This window comes from Daphnia carinata, chromosome 9, assembly GCF_022539665.2.
Source record: "Daphnia carinata strain CSIRO-1 chromosome 9, CSIRO_AGI_Dcar_HiC_V3, whole genome shotgun sequence".
In the NCBI taxonomy this organism is placed as follows: Eukaryota; Metazoa; Arthropoda; class Branchiopoda; order Diplostraca; family Daphniidae; genus Daphnia; species Daphnia carinata.
The window spans coordinates 2,445,472-2,462,437 of NC_081339.1; the positions used below are offsets into that span (position 1 = coordinate 2,445,472).

The 16,966-nt window shown below is 36.9% G+C and overlaps 5 protein-coding genes and 1 long non-coding RNA gene across 10 annotated transcripts; 2 read left to right on the top strand and 4 right to left on the bottom strand.

The window, feature by feature from the left end:
- Positions 1-1,023: 1,023 nt before the first annotated feature.
- LOC130689233 (uncharacterized) lies at positions 1,024-1,765 on the bottom strand. Its single transcript, XM_057512271.2, has 3 exons — positions 1,638-1,765; positions 1,346-1,484; positions 1,024-1,266 (listed from the first exon to the last, which is right to left on the bottom strand). Exons 1-3 carry the CDS (start codon positions 1,665-1,667, stop codon positions 1,088-1,090), a joined length of 348 nt encoding a protein of 115 aa, XP_057368254.1. The 5' UTR covers positions 1,668-1,765; the 3' UTR covers positions 1,024-1,087.
- A 1,636-nt stretch (positions 1,766-3,401) lies between these two features.
- On the bottom strand, positions 3,402-4,483 carry LOC130689225 (uncharacterized). Its single transcript, XM_057512260.2, has 4 exons — positions 4,401-4,483; positions 4,205-4,334; positions 3,780-3,965; positions 3,402-3,577 (listed from the first exon to the last, which is right to left on the bottom strand). The coding sequence occupies exons 1-4, from the start codon at positions 4,428-4,430 to the stop codon at positions 3,417-3,419; spliced, it is 507 nt and encodes a 168-aa protein (XP_057368243.1). The 5' UTR covers positions 4,431-4,483; the 3' UTR covers positions 3,402-3,416.
- Positions 4,484-7,192: 2,709 nt separating this feature from the next.
- On the top strand, positions 7,193-8,602 carry LOC130689242 (uncharacterized). Of its 4 annotated transcripts, none has more exons than XR_009000673.2 (6): positions 7,193-7,291; positions 7,345-7,612; positions 7,683-7,866; positions 7,929-8,029; positions 8,093-8,275; positions 8,378-8,602. It is a non-coding gene; the product is annotated as an uncharacterized LOC130689242 (long non-coding RNA). The 4 variants fall into 4 exon arrangements; XR_009000675.2 differs by having other exon boundaries at positions 8,114-8,275; XR_009000674.2 differs by having other exon boundaries at positions 7,929-8,022.
- Positions 8,603-9,304: 702 nt separating this feature from the next.
- Positions 9,305-11,125, top strand: LOC130689230 (uncharacterized). The gene is made up of 6 exons (XM_057512267.2): positions 9,305-9,390; positions 9,444-9,515; positions 9,574-9,713; positions 9,784-9,967; positions 10,030-10,373; positions 10,476-11,125. Exons 1-4 carry the CDS (start codon positions 9,363-9,365, stop codon positions 9,937-9,939), a joined length of 396 nt encoding a protein of 131 aa, XP_057368250.1. The 5' UTR covers positions 9,305-9,362; the 3' UTR covers positions 9,940-9,967; positions 10,030-10,373; positions 10,476-11,125.
- A 1,236-nt stretch (positions 11,126-12,361) lies between these two features.
- Positions 12,362-14,055, bottom strand: LOC130689229 (uncharacterized). 2 transcript variants are annotated; one of them, XR_009421775.1, is made up of 7 exons: positions 13,949-14,055; positions 13,824-13,895; positions 13,626-13,765; positions 13,372-13,555; positions 13,216-13,309; positions 12,965-13,054; positions 12,362-12,861 (listed from the first exon to the last, which is right to left on the bottom strand). XR_009421775.1 is itself a non-coding variant. In XM_057512265.1 (6 exons), exons 1-4 carry the CDS (start codon positions 13,974-13,976, stop codon positions 13,400-13,402), a joined length of 396 nt encoding a protein of 131 aa, XP_057368248.1. In that variant the 5' UTR covers positions 13,977-14,055; the 3' UTR covers positions 12,362-12,861; positions 12,965-13,309; positions 13,372-13,399. The 2 variants fall into 2 exon arrangements, 1 of the variants encoding a protein (XP_057368248.1); XM_057512265.1 differs by having other exon boundaries at positions 12,965-13,309.
- Positions 14,056-14,646: 591 nt separating this feature from the next.
- On the bottom strand, positions 14,647-16,965 carry LOC130689197 (4-aminobutyrate aminotransferase, mitochondrial-like). Its single transcript, XM_059496918.1, has 7 exons — positions 16,298-16,965; positions 16,057-16,228; positions 15,691-16,001; positions 15,453-15,610; positions 15,245-15,366; positions 15,032-15,178; positions 14,647-14,962 (listed from the first exon to the last, which is right to left on the bottom strand). Exons 1-7 carry the CDS (start codon positions 16,748-16,750, stop codon positions 14,835-14,837), a joined length of 1,491 nt encoding a protein of 496 aa, XP_059352901.1. The 5' UTR covers positions 16,751-16,965; the 3' UTR covers positions 14,647-14,834.
- Between the last annotated feature and the right edge of the window lies 1 nt (position 16,966).

Consider the following 16,966-nt stretch of genomic DNA (forward strand, 5'->3'; position numbering starts at 1 on the left):
TTTAAATTTATATTGACCGGTTCTGGCAACGTAAATATCAGCTGAGGACAGGGTTTCCGTATTATCGCGGAATCTAGTCAGCTACAAAACCCCCGAAAAGGAAAATTTTTCATTGTTTAAAACAAAGCTGCATACAGTGGCCAAGGCTGATGACCGATTACCAGTTCGTAGACCCTCATAGACACGTTTTTGCTATTGTTCACAAAGGGAAGCAGTATGAACTGGCTAATGGACAATTCTTCTTTTAGAAAATTTAAACAAATCAAGAATGGTTGTTTGGTAACTTCGAGGTTCTTACAACTTTTATAAAAACACTCGTTGCTAGATATAAATTTGCTATCGCTGTTACGATATACAATTGCGTGTACGCAGTGTGGATAGCCTTCAAATGGGATCTTCATAACAGTCAAGACAGACAAAGTTTTTACATAGATCCATGGGCTTAATGATTAGAACTAGCTGCGGGCCCTTCATGTAGGCCTAATTGCATTTATATCCATCAGGGAAAACAGGTGTGATTCGTTCGTTATTTAATGGATCTAAAGCCACGATCGGGGAATAATGGAGGGAAAGAATCTTTCATCACCGAAAGAGAAAATGGTGAAGTGAGCGACCAACGATATTCTTCATGAAAATCAACATTGACATCCATATTTTGAATTATTTTAATTGATCATTGTATCAGAAATTTTGCAACGTACGCTCTACCTTTTCTCAGAAAAGGAAATCCTATTAATCACGTCATGTTAATCAAATGCAAGATTTTAAAGGACCGCTAATACCCTTCGTACACCCTGACATTTGGAACGCACAGCTTCATGCAATCCATCGTTCAATGTTTTGGGTAACCTTTGTATTTCAGCGTAATCGAATTTAGTTTTAAATTAATATGTGAGGAAAGCGACCGCGCCCGTATCAACCTCAAAAGGACAGAGAAAAAAAAATCAAATCAGAACGAATAAATTTCAACGGTGAAATATAAAATTTAAGAAGGACGTTATTCAGAAAAAAAAAATCAGTATAATATATAAGCGTAGCCACTGACATTTGATTGAAACAATAAGCCGAGCAGCACACGCACGATAACTTAAAATTGCGGTATGATTTCTAGCCGTGGTCTGTTAACGAATGGACGATAGCCTAGCGGGCGATTCGCCGTGAAACGATCATCGATACCGCCCATCAACAACAGAAGGAGCGCTAATCCAAAGCGTGATTCAAGGTCGTCGAGGGGAACATTGTTTCGTGTAGTGAGTGGATTGTATCCTACCATAAATCAAAATAAAAGTTACCTTGAGACAGTTTGTTATTTTAAAATGAGTCTTGAAGCAATATGTATACATACCGTAACGATTATCGGGAACCAAAGCAGGTTGGGCCCATGGCACGTACGCGACAGGTGTCAGCAACTGTCGTGCGACTCTGGATGCCGATTCAATGGGTTCTGTCGGTCGTGCACTGATGATCAACGGAGCTAGCAACAACTTAAAACAAGGACTATTAATGTGTGTCCGGTATACATAATTTTAACACACACTTGTTATTATTTGTTAATTAAGCAAGTGAAATCAATTTAGGCATACTGATGCATATGGAATAATGCAATAAGAAACCTTGTATCACGTATGAACATTTACCAGCAAAAGATGAAAAGCGGAGAAAGTCATCTTCGATCTTAGTTTTTGAGGTTTGTTTGGATCGTAGGAGTTCGGAGACTGAAGAAGTGGAAGTGCTTCCTACGCTAGAGCGTTTTCGTCTCTGGCCTCTTTGCTTTCTTTGGAAGGTTTCCTCGTTGCCTTTTATAAGACAGCCTGTGTCTTTTTTCATGACGTTTCTAGTCGGTAAGGTAAAGCAACTCCGATAATAGTAGTATAACGTCTTCTAGATCGTGGTCCAACTAGCTTCTTCACATTTTTCGCCTACTTACTAAACCTCATCCATGTACGTTGACCAGTTTTGAACAATCAGGTTGCCTGTCCTTGGTTTTGAAACAAAGGTGAAATTGTTTGAGATATTCAAATGCTTTTTTTTTCTTTTTATCAAATTACAGAGAACTGTCGCTTGAGAAACGAACGTGACCAACGGCACGTACAACAGGCTATAAGAAAAATCTCTTTTTGTTGACCTTCGAAGTCCAGTGAATAGTAAGACCAAGCACAAAAAGAATCAATAATCTATTGGACGACACACGACAAAAGAATAGTAGTTCCGGATTAGGAAACCTCATTGAAAAACTTGTTTTATATTTTAGTTTTTTTTACTTGGTAAGTAAACAAAATACAGTGAAATCATTCTTCAACATCCCTAATGTGTTTTGAAGTTCAAACTTGGTTTATCTGTACTTACTTTAATGGGAAATGTCGTGTCACGACCGCTGCATGCTTTGCTAACAAAGGTAATATTGCAAATAATGTTTAAAGGTCACCATGTTACTGGCCATGCGATGTAACTAACACATCAAAATGAATTGACGGAAATTCATTTTCGCATTCGAAAGTGTGATGGTATAGGCTGAAGATGAAACAGGTTCCCAGGTAGGGACATTAGTGGTCTAGTGAAGATATCGATTTTCGCCATAGTCCTTCGGTTCCGCAATGACCCCACAAGTTGCTGAAACCTGTGTAAAACAACAACATGATTATGGTTCCCGTTTGTTTTTGTTTTCTCTCCAGCACATGTTATCTTCCAAACAAGTTTTATAAATAACCGGCATTAAATGCAAATTATCCAGAAATGTCATAATTATTTTTCTTCTCGGTACACAACGTCTTAACTTTTTTCTTTGTCCATTCTTCTGAACTCCAATTTTCGGCCGTCGGAACCAATACGACTAAACAGTCGTCAGAGATAGTTTAATTAACATTAGGTGAGAATTTTCTTTCTTAGTTTTTTGTTTGCTGTTCGTTTTTGTTTGTTTAGTGTGTTCCAGGGATCTGTGGATGAAGATTATAATAGATAAGTATAACTATGTAAGTTGTATTTCGGCTGAGATTTTGCTGTCTCTATTGCTATGGTTTCTCCAGCTCGTATGTGTGTTCACACCATTGTAAGATATTTAATTTAAAACCACATAGTAAACCTGTACAAACAACCCCACAATCATTAAATTAAATGTTCCATTTCATGTTGGTTCATTTGCAAAGAGGCGCTGTGTATTATATTTGGCGAGTGACATTTTAAATAAGTCAAATTACAGAAATCTTGAATTGTGGGTCAGTGTAACTGTTTTAACACAGAAAAGTTATTTTGAATAACTAGGGCTAAGAAGGAAAATACTGCAGTCATTTTTTGCAAGTATAATTTAAAGAAAATGCCAGAGAGTGGACATTCGACTTTTTGAAGTGTTGTAGCTAATGGTTTTCACATTTATCGAATGAAGTGACCAACTCCACTTCTACGTCCACGTCCTACGTCTACTAACCAAAAAACTGGTTCATAATGGCTTCGATTAGGGCGGTGGTAACAGATTGTACAATCATGTTCACAATAGATTGCACATCAGGACGTCCTTCGACTTGTTGTTTTAGTACTTCAGGCGTAAGTCCTGTGTTACGGATGCCTAGTGCTGCCAGTACTTCTGAATTTCAACAATAAACATTTAAAGTGTAAATTATTTAAAAGAAAAAATTTAAAAGATACATTTTGTAACAAAAGTTTTTTTCATCGAGTAACTTAACCAAATGCCGGGGAATAGTTTTGAGCAGTTGGAAATGATATAAAAGCTTTCAGTACAAAAATCTTACGCAAGGCAATATTGCAGGCATTGTTTTGAATCTCACCTGCTTCAGACTCCTGTTTTTGGATTATGGAATCCGCCGTGGTATTACTGTTCTTTTGGCTAGGACTAGTCTTGAAACCAGATTGCTCAGAAGGACGATTGGCAGTAGACATTGCTGCTGACGTGGCTAACAGCCTCTGTAACAGTTGAAGTTTAGCTTCTGGGGTCAGTGCTCCCAATGGATTACCTACGTAATGCCGATTAAGGAGAAGACAACACACATTAAACAATGGTATTGAAACGATAATCGCTAAAAGGATATTTTAATAATAGTGAAAACACCTGAGCAAAACATTCTGGTAAGTAAAAATTTGTCAAATTACATGATGAAGGAGAAATTCAGAGTGTTGTTGCATTTTATTAACTTTAGTGCACATTGGTGGATACCAAAAGTTTCTTGGAATAACAGAAGAGGTCATAGATTACCATAATCCTGGAAGCTGGGTTGATGTACAGGTACGTAATAGGGTAATAGCAATTGACGTGAGTCTCTAGAAGATGTTTGAACTGACTCCTCTGCTGGTCTTCCACTTGCCAACCATGGTGTCAGCACCAACTATGTTACAGAAAATTACAAAGTTTTAACTCCAGCAGTAGAAAACTGAAAATATTATAATTTTACCATCAGTAGGGAGAAGGAAGTGGTGTACATTCTAATTAGTGATATGTATATTCTTGAGGACGAATGTAGTGAAAGCAAAGCCACCCGACACGTCTGCTTGTTCACTTCTGTCGAATTTGTGGAGCATGGAAAATTCATTTTATATGCTCCTGTTCCAACGGTTCTTCACAAAACAAGTTTGGAATCGAAATGCTTCTTAGGGCAAACTTATGTTGTTGATATCAAAGTCTTTGGCCTCGGTGCTCGTATCCAGTATTTCGATTGAAACAGATGTTGGCACTCTTAATTACATTATATCTACAGCAATCACTAAAACGTGAAGATGCGTACATGTTTAGGGTGAGTTCCGGAGGGCCAACTCAATTCGGAAAATTTAATTTTTGTGGGCATCCGCAAGTTTAGCTTTGAAATAGTGGCTCCAAGCAAGCAACTGGTTCCCTTCTAGACCAATTACCGGTTTATCCAGTTTAATTTGCGTACTTTTTTTTTATTTTCCAATTTGTTAGTTTTGTTTTAATATATCATCTTCCTATTGAATATTCAGAAGAGTTATTGTCCAGACTACTTCCCAGCTGGTTTTTGCCTTCGGCCTTACAATTTTAGTTCAGTTGATCTATTCTGTTTTATCCTCGAACGGCATTAATACGCAACTTTGAGTTGTCAACTTAGATATTGCATTTGAAATTGAAGAAGTTCACTTATCTCAAATGCCGTTAAGTTAAAAAATAAAATATTTATGGAAATGAGGTTCAACGGACTGTTCCTATTTGCTGTATTTAAACAGATGTACTTCGAAAACAAATTAATTTTTTTAATCAAACTTGCCTGTAAGCTACAAATACTTGTAAAAATATTTTCGCACATTTGCATAAAAAGGTAATCGGTACAATGTATACGTGTAACGAAGATGAGACACCTGTGAAGTCGTATAACCAGTTTACTGCTATTTGAAATCTGGAAGGGATTCAAATGTAATGGTTCCATTTGCTTTGAAAATTAATTAAGGCTGCAGCTTAATTTTAAAGGTAATTAATTCTTAAAGGTAATGATAGATAATTTTTAAGATAATCTTGTTAGCACCACAGCATGTAATTTTTGCCTTCAAACGAAAGTACTCAATAGCAGAGTTAAAACGCTTAGCAACTGTTTAGCGTAGGTGGATGCGACATCAACCGTGAAAGATGTGCCCGCTGGAACTGCAATTTAACTAGAACAAAAATGCATAATTCGTTTCGGTCACGAGTGATGCCCTAATTGGGACGACTGGTTCTAAGAATTTTTCGAACGAATAATCTCCGAATGTACTGTAGCTATAGTTTAATACGCGTAGGATACATTGAATTCGATAGTCTATCGAATCGATGAGAGAGCACTCGAGGCCGAGTTTTGCAATAGCAACTATCAGACAATGATATTACAGATATTTGCCATTCTATACAATATACGCTTTCAAATGCCGCTTTGAAATTTTCCATGTATGCGTGTGTAACCGTAGACCGACGTCGATGGCCATATTCTAGTTTAACTGGTTTGGAGGTTGAGGACGTTAACGCTCAATTATTGAACTCAGTCTTAAACTCGCCGGTAACTTCTAGTTGAATGACATTTATTTAGCAAGCAGTTAATTTCATCGGTTTTGGTTTTATAGAGATAATGGCAATTGAATATGTGGCTTGGCGCTCGTCACGAACGGGCCAATAATAACCAAGGAACGGACAAGAATTTGTTAAATAATAATTCATTTTCTTTCGATCTCAAACTCAGTTAACTGGGTTGAAAGATCGCGTAAAAGCGTAAGGGCTAGATGTGTAAAAAGGACCCTATTTTCGCAAAGTAAATCACCATATCTGGTTCCGGTTTTCGCGATTTTGGAAGGAGATCGCTGCAATCGTCATTGGGGACAAATTTCGGTAGAATTCATCATTGTTTAATATGTTTTGTTGTTTATTCAAAGAATTCCAAGGGCTTAAGATTTTTTTCTGCAAAATCCGGTACTCGTCGGAATTGGTTGAATATCATGATAATATTTCTGCATCGCGTTATGGTAATACATCGCGCTAGCGCTGTAGCGTACTGGCGCGCTAGAATTGCGTCAAATATTCGGTGTATTTCAAAAACGATTAATTTACTGAAAAAAATAAAAATTTTCCCGGAATCAGCATGCAATTTTGAATATATCCTGTGATATTCAACCAATTCCGAAGAATGTCAGTTTTTTGCAAAAAAAAAATTTAAGCCCGACTGATAAATAAGCCCGACTTTCTACTGCATCGCGCTAGCGCACCGAATATTTGACGCAATGCTAGCGCGCCAGTACGCTACAGCGCTAGCGCGATGCAGCAGAAATAGTCGCTGTTAAAATGTTAAGTTAATAGTTAAAAGTGGTAATAATTAACTTAATTAAGTAGCATATAACAAAATAATTATTGCATAGTTATATGTTAATCAAATAAAGTTATTAATTTAAAAAATTAAATATTTACAGGGCTAGAATATGTAAAGTTGTGTCGAGAGACTTATTTCGAATTTGACCGCTAGATGACCATAGCTGTAAAAAAGAAAAAAAATATCGGCCTTTTTTTTTCTGTTTCCCTGCTATCGCAAAAAAATTTTGAAGGAATGATTTAAACAAATGCCAAAGGTGAGACATATGGCAATCCGTTTTACAAAAAAAAAAAAAAAAAAAATGGCGGAAAAAAAAAAAATCGCACTTTTTTCTTTTTTTCCGACACGTAGCCATCTACCGCTCAGACTCGTTATTACTGGCGTAGGCAATTTCAGTCCATTGGATATTGGATTCCATTCGCAGTTAGTTCAGTAGCGTGGATGGAGAATAACGCGTGGCTGGAGGAACGATTGAAAAATGGATAAGATAATAAACAAAAAAAATGGTAAGTATAAACATTATTATATTGGTTTTCAATTATTAATTATTGTTTATTAGATCAAATTATGAAGCTGCAGGCCCAGTTATTGGAACAACACAAAATTTTAGATAACAACAAAGCTAAGGATCGTAGGCCTAATACGTAATGATTCTATTTATTTGCTTTTATTCATTCGTGTTTTGTAGCTCAAATTTTGAGTCTACAAGCTCAGCTAGGGGAAAAGAACAAATTGGAACGGAACAGTTTCCAAACAGTGAAGGAGGTTTTCAAAACTCATCCCTAACTGAACGTGAGGATGAGTTGGCATTAGTCGAACACAACCAGGTACCTAAACTTTTCAAATAAGAATTCAAAATAAGTATAGAATTTTAAAAAACAATTATTTATTGTTTAGTTATTCAGTCTACCACCTGACAGTGTGTTAAAGTTAAATTCTGTTAGTGCTGCACTAAAAGAATCGTTAGTAATAAGCCCATGCAGTGAAGGAAGTGAACAATTGTGGGACCGTATTTGGGCCGAAAATGGGTGTGGTACAGAAACCCAGAAATAGCACGAGTTCTACATAAAACATGAATTAGGTACTTTTCGGTTTTTTGTCTATCGAAAAACTATTTTTAATGCTATTATTTTGCATTCACAGAATTTAACGGGGGATCAAATCAAGTCTGGAAGTGTTACAGGATGGAAGAGTGAGCCTACAGATGAAAAAACACTGAGAGTGCATTACCATTAAGGTGTGAGGTAAACTAATAGAGTAATGCAAATTGCCTAATGAGAAGTACCATCTTGTGTTAATGAATCCAGTACAACAGCAATCCTTTATAGTTCTGTCACAGCTAGAAGCCTCAAATAATTCTGCTTCTCTGTCTAAAGAACATCTTGTCCTTTACGTTCAGAGTGTTGGGGAAACTGGGTACTTAAATGGCCCTAAAGATGTTTTAATTTTGCTGCCATTGCAGAGATGAACATCATACATGGACTCTTTAGGTATGAAAGGATTTTTCTTCAAATAATTTTGAATTTATGACGAAGCATTTCTCCTCCTTTTTGCCACCCATGTCTAATCTAAAAAAAAAATTTATCCAATAGGAAAGGATTTTCAGCATACTGGGAACACAACTATAAACAATGCAACATTCTATGGGTGCTATTTTATCATTCAAGAGCCTTATACAATGATTTTCATCTGCAATTTGTATGGCCTTTCCAAAGCTTCTGCCTGAAGTTGAATCTATGAGTCATGTAAGCTACTTGATCAACAATTGATATCTTTAACGGTGTTATTATTATTACTATTACCTATCCATTTTGTACTGCAGTAAGTATAATAAATGTATTTCTAATAACAATTAGAATGATTGCGTGTTTTAAGTATAATGTTTAAGTAATAGAGTTGTTATTGTGTATTATTTTCACACCGCAACAACCGACAACGACTTTATATTACTCAAACCGTTCTAATAACAATTAGAATGATTTGCTTGTTTTAGATATAAATAATATGTTTGAGTAATATAAAGTTGTTATTGTTTGTTGAGGTGTGAAAATAATACATATAATTGCTGCAAAATGCAGTTCAAAATGAAAAGTTAATAGTTAATAGTAATAATAATTAATTTAAGTAAGTAGAATATAACAAAGGAATTATTGTATAGTTCTATTTTAATGAAATTAAGTTATTAATTAAAAAATGATATATTTACATGGCTAAAATACGTCAAGTTTACATGGCTAAAATACGTAAAGTTGTATTTATAAAATTAAATACGATGCCGGCCGATAGATGGCCATAGTTGTAAAAAAGAAAAAAACCGACGAAATTTTTTCTTTTTGTTTGTGTAAAACGGATTGCCATAAAAATGTTGTAGTGTATGGCAATCCGTTTTACATAAAAAAAAAAAAATCACACTTTTTTCTCTTTTTTCTACCCGTAGCCATCTACCAGTCGGTTTCGTTATTACAGGCATGTAAGCAATTTGAGTTAATTGTATCCCATTAGCAGTTAATTGAGTAGTGTGGCTGGAGAAAAACGCGTGGCTGGAGAAAAACTCGTGGCTGGAGGAACAATTGAAAAATGGATAAGATAATACAACAAAAGGATGGTAAGTATAAAGATTATTATATTGGTTTTCAATTATTAATTATTGTTTATTAGATCAAATTATGAAGCTGCAGGCCCAATTATTGGAACAACACAAAATATTAGATAACAGCAATGCTAAGGATGGTAAGGCCTAATACATAATGATTCTATTTATTTGCTTTTATTCATTTGTGTTTTGTAGCTCAAATTTTGAGTCTACAAGCTCAGGTAGGGGAAAAGAACAAATTGGAACGGAACAGTTTCCAAACAGTGAAGGAGGTTTTTCCAAACTCATCCCTAACTGAACATGAGGATGAATTGGCATTAGGTGAACACAGTCAGGTACCTAAACTTTTCAAATAAGAATTCAAAATAAGTATAGAATTTTAACAAACAATTATTTATTGTTTAGTTATTCAGTCTACCACCTGACAGTGTGTTAAAGTTAAATTCTGTTAGTGCTGCACTAAAAGAATTGTTAGTAATAAGTCCATGCAACGAAGGAAGTGAACAATTGTGGGACCGTATTTGGGCTGAAAATGGGTGTGGTACGGAAACCCAGAAATAGCATGAGTTCAACATAAAACATGAATTAGGTACTTTTCGGTTTTTTGTCTATCAAAAGAGTATTTTTAATGCTATTATTTTGCATTCACAGAATTTTAGTGGGGGATCAAGTCAAGTCTCGAAGTGTTACAGGATGGAAGAGTGAGCCTACAGTTGAAAAACACTGAAAGTGCATTACCATTAAGGTATGAGGTAAAGTAATAGAGTATGCAAATTGTCTAATGAGAAGTACCATCTTGTGTGAATGAATCCTGTGTAACAACAATCCTTTATAGTTCTGTCATAGCTAGAAGCCTCAAATAATTCTGCTTCTCTTGCTAAAGAACAACTTGTCCTTTACGTTCAGAGTGTTGGTGAAGCTGGGTACTTAAATGGCCCTAAAATTTTTCGTTTCGTTGGCATTGCAGCGATGAACATCATACATGGACTTTTTAGGTATGAAAGGAATTTTCTTGAAAATTTTTTGAATTTATGACAAAGCATTTCTTCTGCTTTTTGCCAACCATGTCTAATCTAAAAAAAAAATTTATCCAATAGGAAAGGATTTTCAGCATACTGGGAACACAACTATCAACAATGCAACATTCTAGGGGTGCTATTTTATCATTCAAGAGCCTTATACAATGATTTTCATCTGCAATTTGTATGGCCTTTCCCAAGCTTCTGCCAGAAGTTGAATCTATAAGTCATGTAAGTCACATGAGCAACAATTGAGATGCTTAATGGTGTTGTTTTTCTTTTCTCAGCATAGGTTAATAGTAACATTGGATCTGAAAAGATTCTTGGTTGGGGCAAGACACTGAATAAATTGTATTGATTCGATGGATGACATGACATTTCTATACTTAATTCGGATTCCCCAGACGGTATTTGATATTTTAAAAATTGAAGTGCATATCTGGGCTCCCTTCCTTTCCGTAGCCCCGTTTCCCCTTGACTCGTAATAAGCCCGTAGGGGGTCATGCCCCTACTGTACGGTATATATAAAAACAACATATACCGAGGTTTGGAGGGCTCTGGCCGGAAAGGGGACGTGGGGGTCCGCGTAGTCCGATGATGTGTTCACGGAGGGCGACGTGGCTACCCACAAATCCGAATTAAAGGTTAATCGCTCCTGTAAAAATGTTCCAAATCTTCAGCTCTTCTTCCGGCTTCTCTTAGCCAATCACCGGGTAATCTCCCCGGTGGGTCAACAAGGCAGTGTCTCCCCCTGCCTGGGTTGACGGCAACTTTTGAAAGGGCTATAATGCCTTTTTAAAGTTGCAAAAATAATTGAAATGTGCAGAGAATTGTCAATAAATTTTTTTTTATAAAATATTTTATCCAAAAATTGTTTCTTTCATTGTCTGTGTTAGCCGTGTTCACACATTACATTTATCAACTTTTTTTTTCAGTTAAGTCAACGAACTTTTTCAGTTCAGTTTCAGCATTGTTTCCATTGGTTTATCGTTTATCTGTAAGTATTCAATTATTATTTATTACACTCTTTGAATTTTTCCACTTAGATTCAAGGAACAACATGTAATATCTGGATATTTTTTAAAGTAATTTTGTACTTTGTTTTACCCGTATGGGAACCGATCCCCAGACATTCAGCGTGCAACGCCGATGCTCTAACATTGAGCCACGAGATATATCTAAATATTTTATTATCGCATATTATATGTTATCGTCTAGGATGTTTATGCATTCTTTCACAACTATATGTTTATCTTTCAATTGCTTTTATAAAGTTCATAGCTCTGTGGTAGAGCCTTCAGTTGCGATACCTGTTACCCTGGGATCAAACCTCAGTAGATGTGTAAAAATGAAGTAGAATAAATGTAGAAGAGTATATTGCAGAATTGCACTTCATTTTTATTCTAAGTGTAAATGCAAGTCCACAAGTAACTAGAAAAAAGCCAACCTAACATCATATGATTCATGGCTCATTGGTAGAGCATCGGCGCGGTATGCCGAACATCCAGGGTTCGATCCCTGGATAATAATAGAATACTAACATATAAACGATAAACCAATGGAAACAATGGTTACCATCAAAGTTGACAAAAACAAATAATGCGAAGAAAAAAAAAAAAGTTGATAAATGTAATGTGTGAACACGGCTAACACAGACAATGAAAGAAACAAATTTTGGATAAAATATTTTACAAAAAAAATTTTATTGACAATTCTCTGCACATTACAATTATTTTTGCAACTTTAAAAAGGCATTATAGCCCTTTCAAAAGTTGCCGTCAACCCAGGCAGGGGGAGACACTGCCTTGTTGACCCACCGGGGAGATTACCCGGTGATTGGCTAAGAGAAGCCGGAAGAAGAGCTGAAGATTTGGAACATTTTTACAGGAGCGATTAACCTTTAATTCGGATTTGTGGGTAGCCACGTCGCCCTCCGTGAACACATCATCGGACTACGCGGACCCCCACGTCCCCTTTCCGGCCAGAGCCCTCCAAACCTCGGTATATGTTGTTTTTATATATACCGTACAGTAGGGGCATGACCCCCTACGGGCTTATTACGAGTCAAGGGGAAACGGGGCTACGGAAAGGAAGGGAGCCCAGATATGCACTTCAATTTTTAAAATATCAAATACCGTCTGGGGAATCCGAATTAAGTATAGAAATGTCATGTCATCCATCGAATCAATACAATTTATTCAGTGTCTTGCCCCAACCAAGAATCTTTTCAGATCCAATGTTACTATTAACCTATGCTGAGAAAAGAAAAACAACACCATTAAGCATCTCAATTGTTGCTCATGTGACTTACATGACTTATAGATTCAACTTCTGGCAGAAGCTTGGGAAAGGCCATACAAATTGCAGATGAAAATCATTGTATAAGGCTCTTGAATGATAAAATAGCACCCCTAGAATGTTGCATTGTTGATAGTTGTGTTCCCAGTATGCTGAAAATCCTTTCCTATTGGATAAATTTTTTTTTTTAGATTAGACATGGTTGGCAAAAAGCAGAAGAAATGCTTTGTCATAAATTCAAAAAATTTTCAAGAAAATTCCTTTCATACCTAAAAAGTCCATGTATGATGTTCATCGCTGCAATGCCAACGAAACGAAACATCTTTAGGGCCATTTAAGTACCCAGCTTCACCAACACTCTGAACGTAAAGGACAAGTTGTTCTTTAGCAAGAGAAGCAGAATTATTTGAGGCTTCTAGCTATGACAGAACTATAAAGGATTGTTGTTACACAGGATTCATTCACACAAGATGGTACTTCTCATTAGACAATTTGCATACTCTATTACTTTACCTCATACCTTAATGGTAATGCACTTTCAGTGTTTTTCAACTGTAGGCTCACTCTTCCATCCTGTAACACTTCGAGACTTGACTTGATCCCCCACTAAAATTCTGTGAATGCAAAATAATAGCATTAAAAATACTCTTTTGATAGACAAAAAACCGAAAAGTACCTAATTCATGTTTTATGTTGAACTCATGCTATTTCTGGGTTTCCGTACCACACCCATTTTCAGCCCAAATACGGTCCCACAATTGTTCACTTCCTTCGTTGCATGGACTTATTACTAACAATTCTTTTAGTGCAGCACTAACAGAATTTAACTTTAACACACTGTCAGGTGGTAGACTGAATAACTAAACAATAAATAATTGTTTGTTAAAATTCTATACTTATTTTGAATTCTTATTTGAAAAGTTTAGGTACCTGACTGTGTTCACCTAATGCCAATTCATCCTCATGTTCAGTTAGGGATGAGTTTGGAAAAACCTCCTTCACTGTTTGGAAACTGTTCCGTTCCAATTTGTTCTTTTCCCCTACCTGAGCTTGTAGACTCAAAATTTGAGCTACAAAACACAAATGAATAAAAGCAAATAAATAGAATCATTACGTATTAGGCCTTACCATCCTTAGCATTGCTGTTATCTAATATTTTGTGTTGTTCCAATAATTGGGCCTGCAGCTTCATAATTTGATCTAATAAACAATAATTAATAATTGAAAACCAATATAATAATCTTTATACTTACCATCCTTTTGTTGTATTATCTTATCCATTTTTCAATTGTTCCTCCAGCCACGAGTTTTTCTCCAGCCACGCGTTTTTCTCCAGCCACGCTACTCAATTAACTGCTAATGGGATACAATTAACTCAAATTGCTTACATGCCTGTAATAACGAAACCGACTGGTAGATGGCTACGGGTAGAAAAAAGAGAAAAAAGTGTGATTTTTTTTTTTTTTTTTTCATGTAAAACGGATTGCCATAGATACTTCGTGAATCAAATGCCGTTTTTTTTTTTAAATGGATTTTTAATACTTACGGACAAAGATTTTTTGGTCCTGTTTTGAAACCGTAATGCATATGGCAGACGTCACAAGAAATACTTTCGGTTCAATAGGGCAAGTCCCTTGACTAGTATCGCAATTAGGACATATGTACTGGCAATCTGAAGTCAAGGGACATACGCACGCGGGATCTGAAAAAAACAGGGTTATTTTGGTAGATCAGTTAGCCGCCAAATGTATTGATACTGGGATGATAATGATAATATTTAAAACAAAAGCAAACAAGAAACGGGTTTATCATATACTATCAGTTAAGCATAACGAAGTTGTATATAGAATGTGATGTAACGATCAGAGGAAACAAGAAAACTATAGATAAGAAAGACCATACACGTAGAAATGAGAAATTTAAAAAGGAAAAAACCATCAATGCACTAAGGTGGAATGGAAGACCTTCGGAATATTGTATTGAAGAAGAACGAGTAATAGACGACAACACAAAATAAATTTCAAAAGGTTCAAAGACAAATAAAGTTGAATGAGAGCGAAAAGAATTGAAAAGTTTGCACTTGCAAAATGATATTGCACTTCCTTATGTTTTTCTCTCCCAATTACTGGCAGCAATTCCTTAGGCAGTTTTGATTTTCTTCAAAACCTTCTCTAGCTGATGGAGGAAGATATCGGCGTGATATGGCTGGAACACAAGAGCTGGCCGTATGCGCAGCGACAGATCGCCACATCCACCGGACTGAACACCTTTCAAGTCCAAATAAACATGTTTATAAAGTTTGAGTTGAATTAATCAAACAACGGTTAACCAAGTACCCTTTTCTTTCAATTTGGCTACAATTTCGTCACGCTTCTCGACGCTGCTGGAATCAAAAGCGCAGAAAGTGCCGATGCCTCGCACGTTCTTCAGATGTTGAGGATAACGTTTCGACATGTCCATTAGACCATCCATTAGTTTTTTACCTAGAGAAAGAAGGAGTCACCATGTTTTATGTGCTCTAACAAGCCTAAAAGATGTTTAGATTGTACCAGATGCTTGAACGACGCTCAATAGGTTGTCACGCTTGATAACTTCAACGACTTTGTCCAACAAGAGCACTTTGGACGGATCACCCATCCATGTGTTGAAAATCCTGTACCCCTGCTGAGGCCTGGGAAAGGTTAAGTTTAAACGGTTTTAACGACGGTTGATTTAAAACGGCAAAAACCCAATAACGGAATGCACTTTTTTTTTTACCTGAATTCGGGTAAACTGTAGTATCCTCCAGTGAGCATCTTTTTGCTGAATGTGACGAAATCTGCCGGTTCAGGCAAGTGGAAGTGTTCATGGCACCAGTATTTTCCGCTAGCTCCACCACCAGTCTGAACCTCGTCAACGATGAGTGCTGCGCCATTCTATAGATCGAGAAAAATAAGAGCAATTGTGAACAGCCATATATTTGGCTTCGACATATTAAAGTTGAAAAAGAAAGTACCTTTTTGGTGATGCGCTGGAGCTCTTGGAAGAATTCCGGTGATGCGTGGTTATCTCCACCCTCGGCTTGAATGGGTTCGATGACGACGCCAGCAACGAACTTTCCAGCCTTGTTGTACTTTTCGAATTGCTCTTCGACTTCCGCCAAGCACTTGCGATCTTCGGCTTTATTCTCTTCTATGTGATCTTCAAGTGGATATTTGTAACGCGGAAAACTGGCAATTGGCCAATCCAAAGCGGGGATATCCAGCTTATGAATCGCCTTCGAATGAGTGGTAGAAAGTACACCGATGGTTCGGCCATGGAAACTACCTGTGCACAAGCGACTCATTAGCAGGAAAATACAGAAATTAGAAGTCCTACTGACCCTTAAACGACATTATGGTAAACGGCGTTGAGCCAGGTCCGACGTTCATCATGCAGCTATTGTTTTCTTCTTCGGTAATAGGTGCTCCGCCACGTTGTTTGTTTCTATACCACATGAACGCGGCTTTGTAGGCGTTTTCATTCGAGCAAGACCCACATGCCATTGTTGTAACCTAGTGTTAAAAGAAATTATAATAAGCTTTAGTTCACATATTTTCAAGAAAACCAATATCCAACCCCACCTGAGTATGTCCCTTAGGAGCAACTGCCATCAGACTACTTGTTAGCTTTTGCGGCCAGCCTTGTCCTGGAAACAGACCTAGTGATGGCCTGTTGATGAAAGTCCTCTGATTGTCTGGATCTTGCAGGACTTTGAGCATATCAGGATGATTGTAGCCCAATGGCAAAGATGAGATTTGAGTGTAGACATCCAGCAACACATTGCCATCAACATCAACAATGTAGTTGCCTATGCTTTTGTTGTAGTCGGTGAAGTAGATGACTGTGTTGGCAAACTGAATGTTGTTCAATTCGGCAATCATCTCTTTGGACTTTGGGCCTGGAATGGGTGTTTTGACACTGGGGCCAGAAGGCTCCCCGAGTATAAGGTTTGACAGACATTTCACATTCTGTGGCAGCTGTTGCCTGAAAAGACTAGATTTGGTGGTAAAAGTGTTTAACCTGCTGAGTGCCATGATGACTGTAACTGAAGTAGTCTGGCTAGTATGTGAAAACAGATCACACTGCTGCTGCAACCAAAACAACGAAACAATCAATACCGATAAGATGATAGTATAATGGTAAACAAGCCACGTCGCTATGCAGGGCTTCCGAGCGTCAAAAGTCAATACCTTTGCTTTATTTTTATCCTGTATTTGAACAACGGCAACAGTCTGAACTGTTCCGTGCGT

What these genes read in the sequence shown, in the direction of transcription:
- LOC130689233 (XM_057512271.2), bottom strand. Translation starts at nt 1,667, where the DNA reads ATGACTTTCTCCGCTTTTCATCTTTTGCTG. An exon ending in CCGCTTTTCATCTTTTGCTG is followed by an intron (nt 1,485 to 1,637) that starts GTAAATGTTCAT and finishes CCTTGTTTTAAG; the next exon opens with TTGTTGCTAGCTCCGTTGAT. An exon ending in GGTTCCCGATAATCGTTACG is followed by an intron (nt 1,267 to 1,345) that starts GTATGTATACAT and finishes GATTTATGGTAG; the next exon opens with GATACAATCCACTCACTACA.
- LOC130689225 (XM_057512260.2), bottom strand. Translation starts at nt 4,430, where the DNA reads ATGTACACCACTTCCTTCTCCCTACTGATG. An exon ending in CTTCCTTCTCCCTACTGATG is followed by an intron (nt 4,335 to 4,400) that starts GTAAAATTATAA and finishes TCTGTAACATAG; the next exon opens with TTGGTGCTGACACCATGGTT. An exon ending in AAAACAGGAGTCTGAAGCAG is followed by an intron (nt 3,578 to 3,779) that starts GTGAGATTCAAA and finishes GTTGAAATTCAG; the next exon opens with AAGTACTGGCAGCACTAGGC.
- LOC130689230 (XM_057512267.2), top strand. Translation starts at nt 9,363, where the DNA reads ATGGATAAGATAATACAACAAAAGGATG. An exon ending in GATAATACAACAAAAGGATG is followed by an intron (nt 9,391 to 9,443) that starts GTAAGTATAAAG and finishes ATTGTTTATTAG; the next exon opens with ATCAAATTATGAAGCTGCAG. An exon ending in CATTAGGTGAACACAGTCAG is followed by an intron (nt 9,714 to 9,783) that starts GTACCTAAACTT and finishes TTTATTGTTTAG; the next exon opens with TTATTCAGTCTACCACCTGA.
- LOC130689229 (XM_057512265.1), bottom strand. Translation starts at nt 13,976, where the DNA reads ATGGATAAGATAATACAACAAAAGGATG. An exon ending in GATAATACAACAAAAGGATG is followed by an intron (nt 13,896 to 13,948) that starts GTAAGTATAAAG and finishes ATTGTTTATTAG; the next exon opens with ATCAAATTATGAAGCTGCAG. An exon ending in TAACAGCAATGCTAAGGATG is followed by an intron (nt 13,766 to 13,823) that starts GTAAGGCCTAAT and finishes TGTGTTTTGTAG; the next exon opens with CTCAAATTTTGAGTCTACAA.
- LOC130689197 (XM_059496918.1), bottom strand. Translation starts at nt 16,750, where the DNA reads ATGGCACTCAGCAGGTTAAACACTTTTACCACCAAATCTAGTCTTTTC. An exon ending in TACCATAATGTCGTTTAAGG is followed by an intron (nt 16,002 to 16,056) that starts GTCAGTAGGACT and finishes GCTTGTGCACAG; the next exon opens with GTAGTTTCCATGGCCGAACC. An exon ending in GAGCGTCGTTCAAGCATCTG is followed by an intron (nt 15,179 to 15,244) that starts GTACAATCTAAA and finishes TTCTTTCTCTAG; the next exon opens with GTAAAAAACTAATGGATGGT.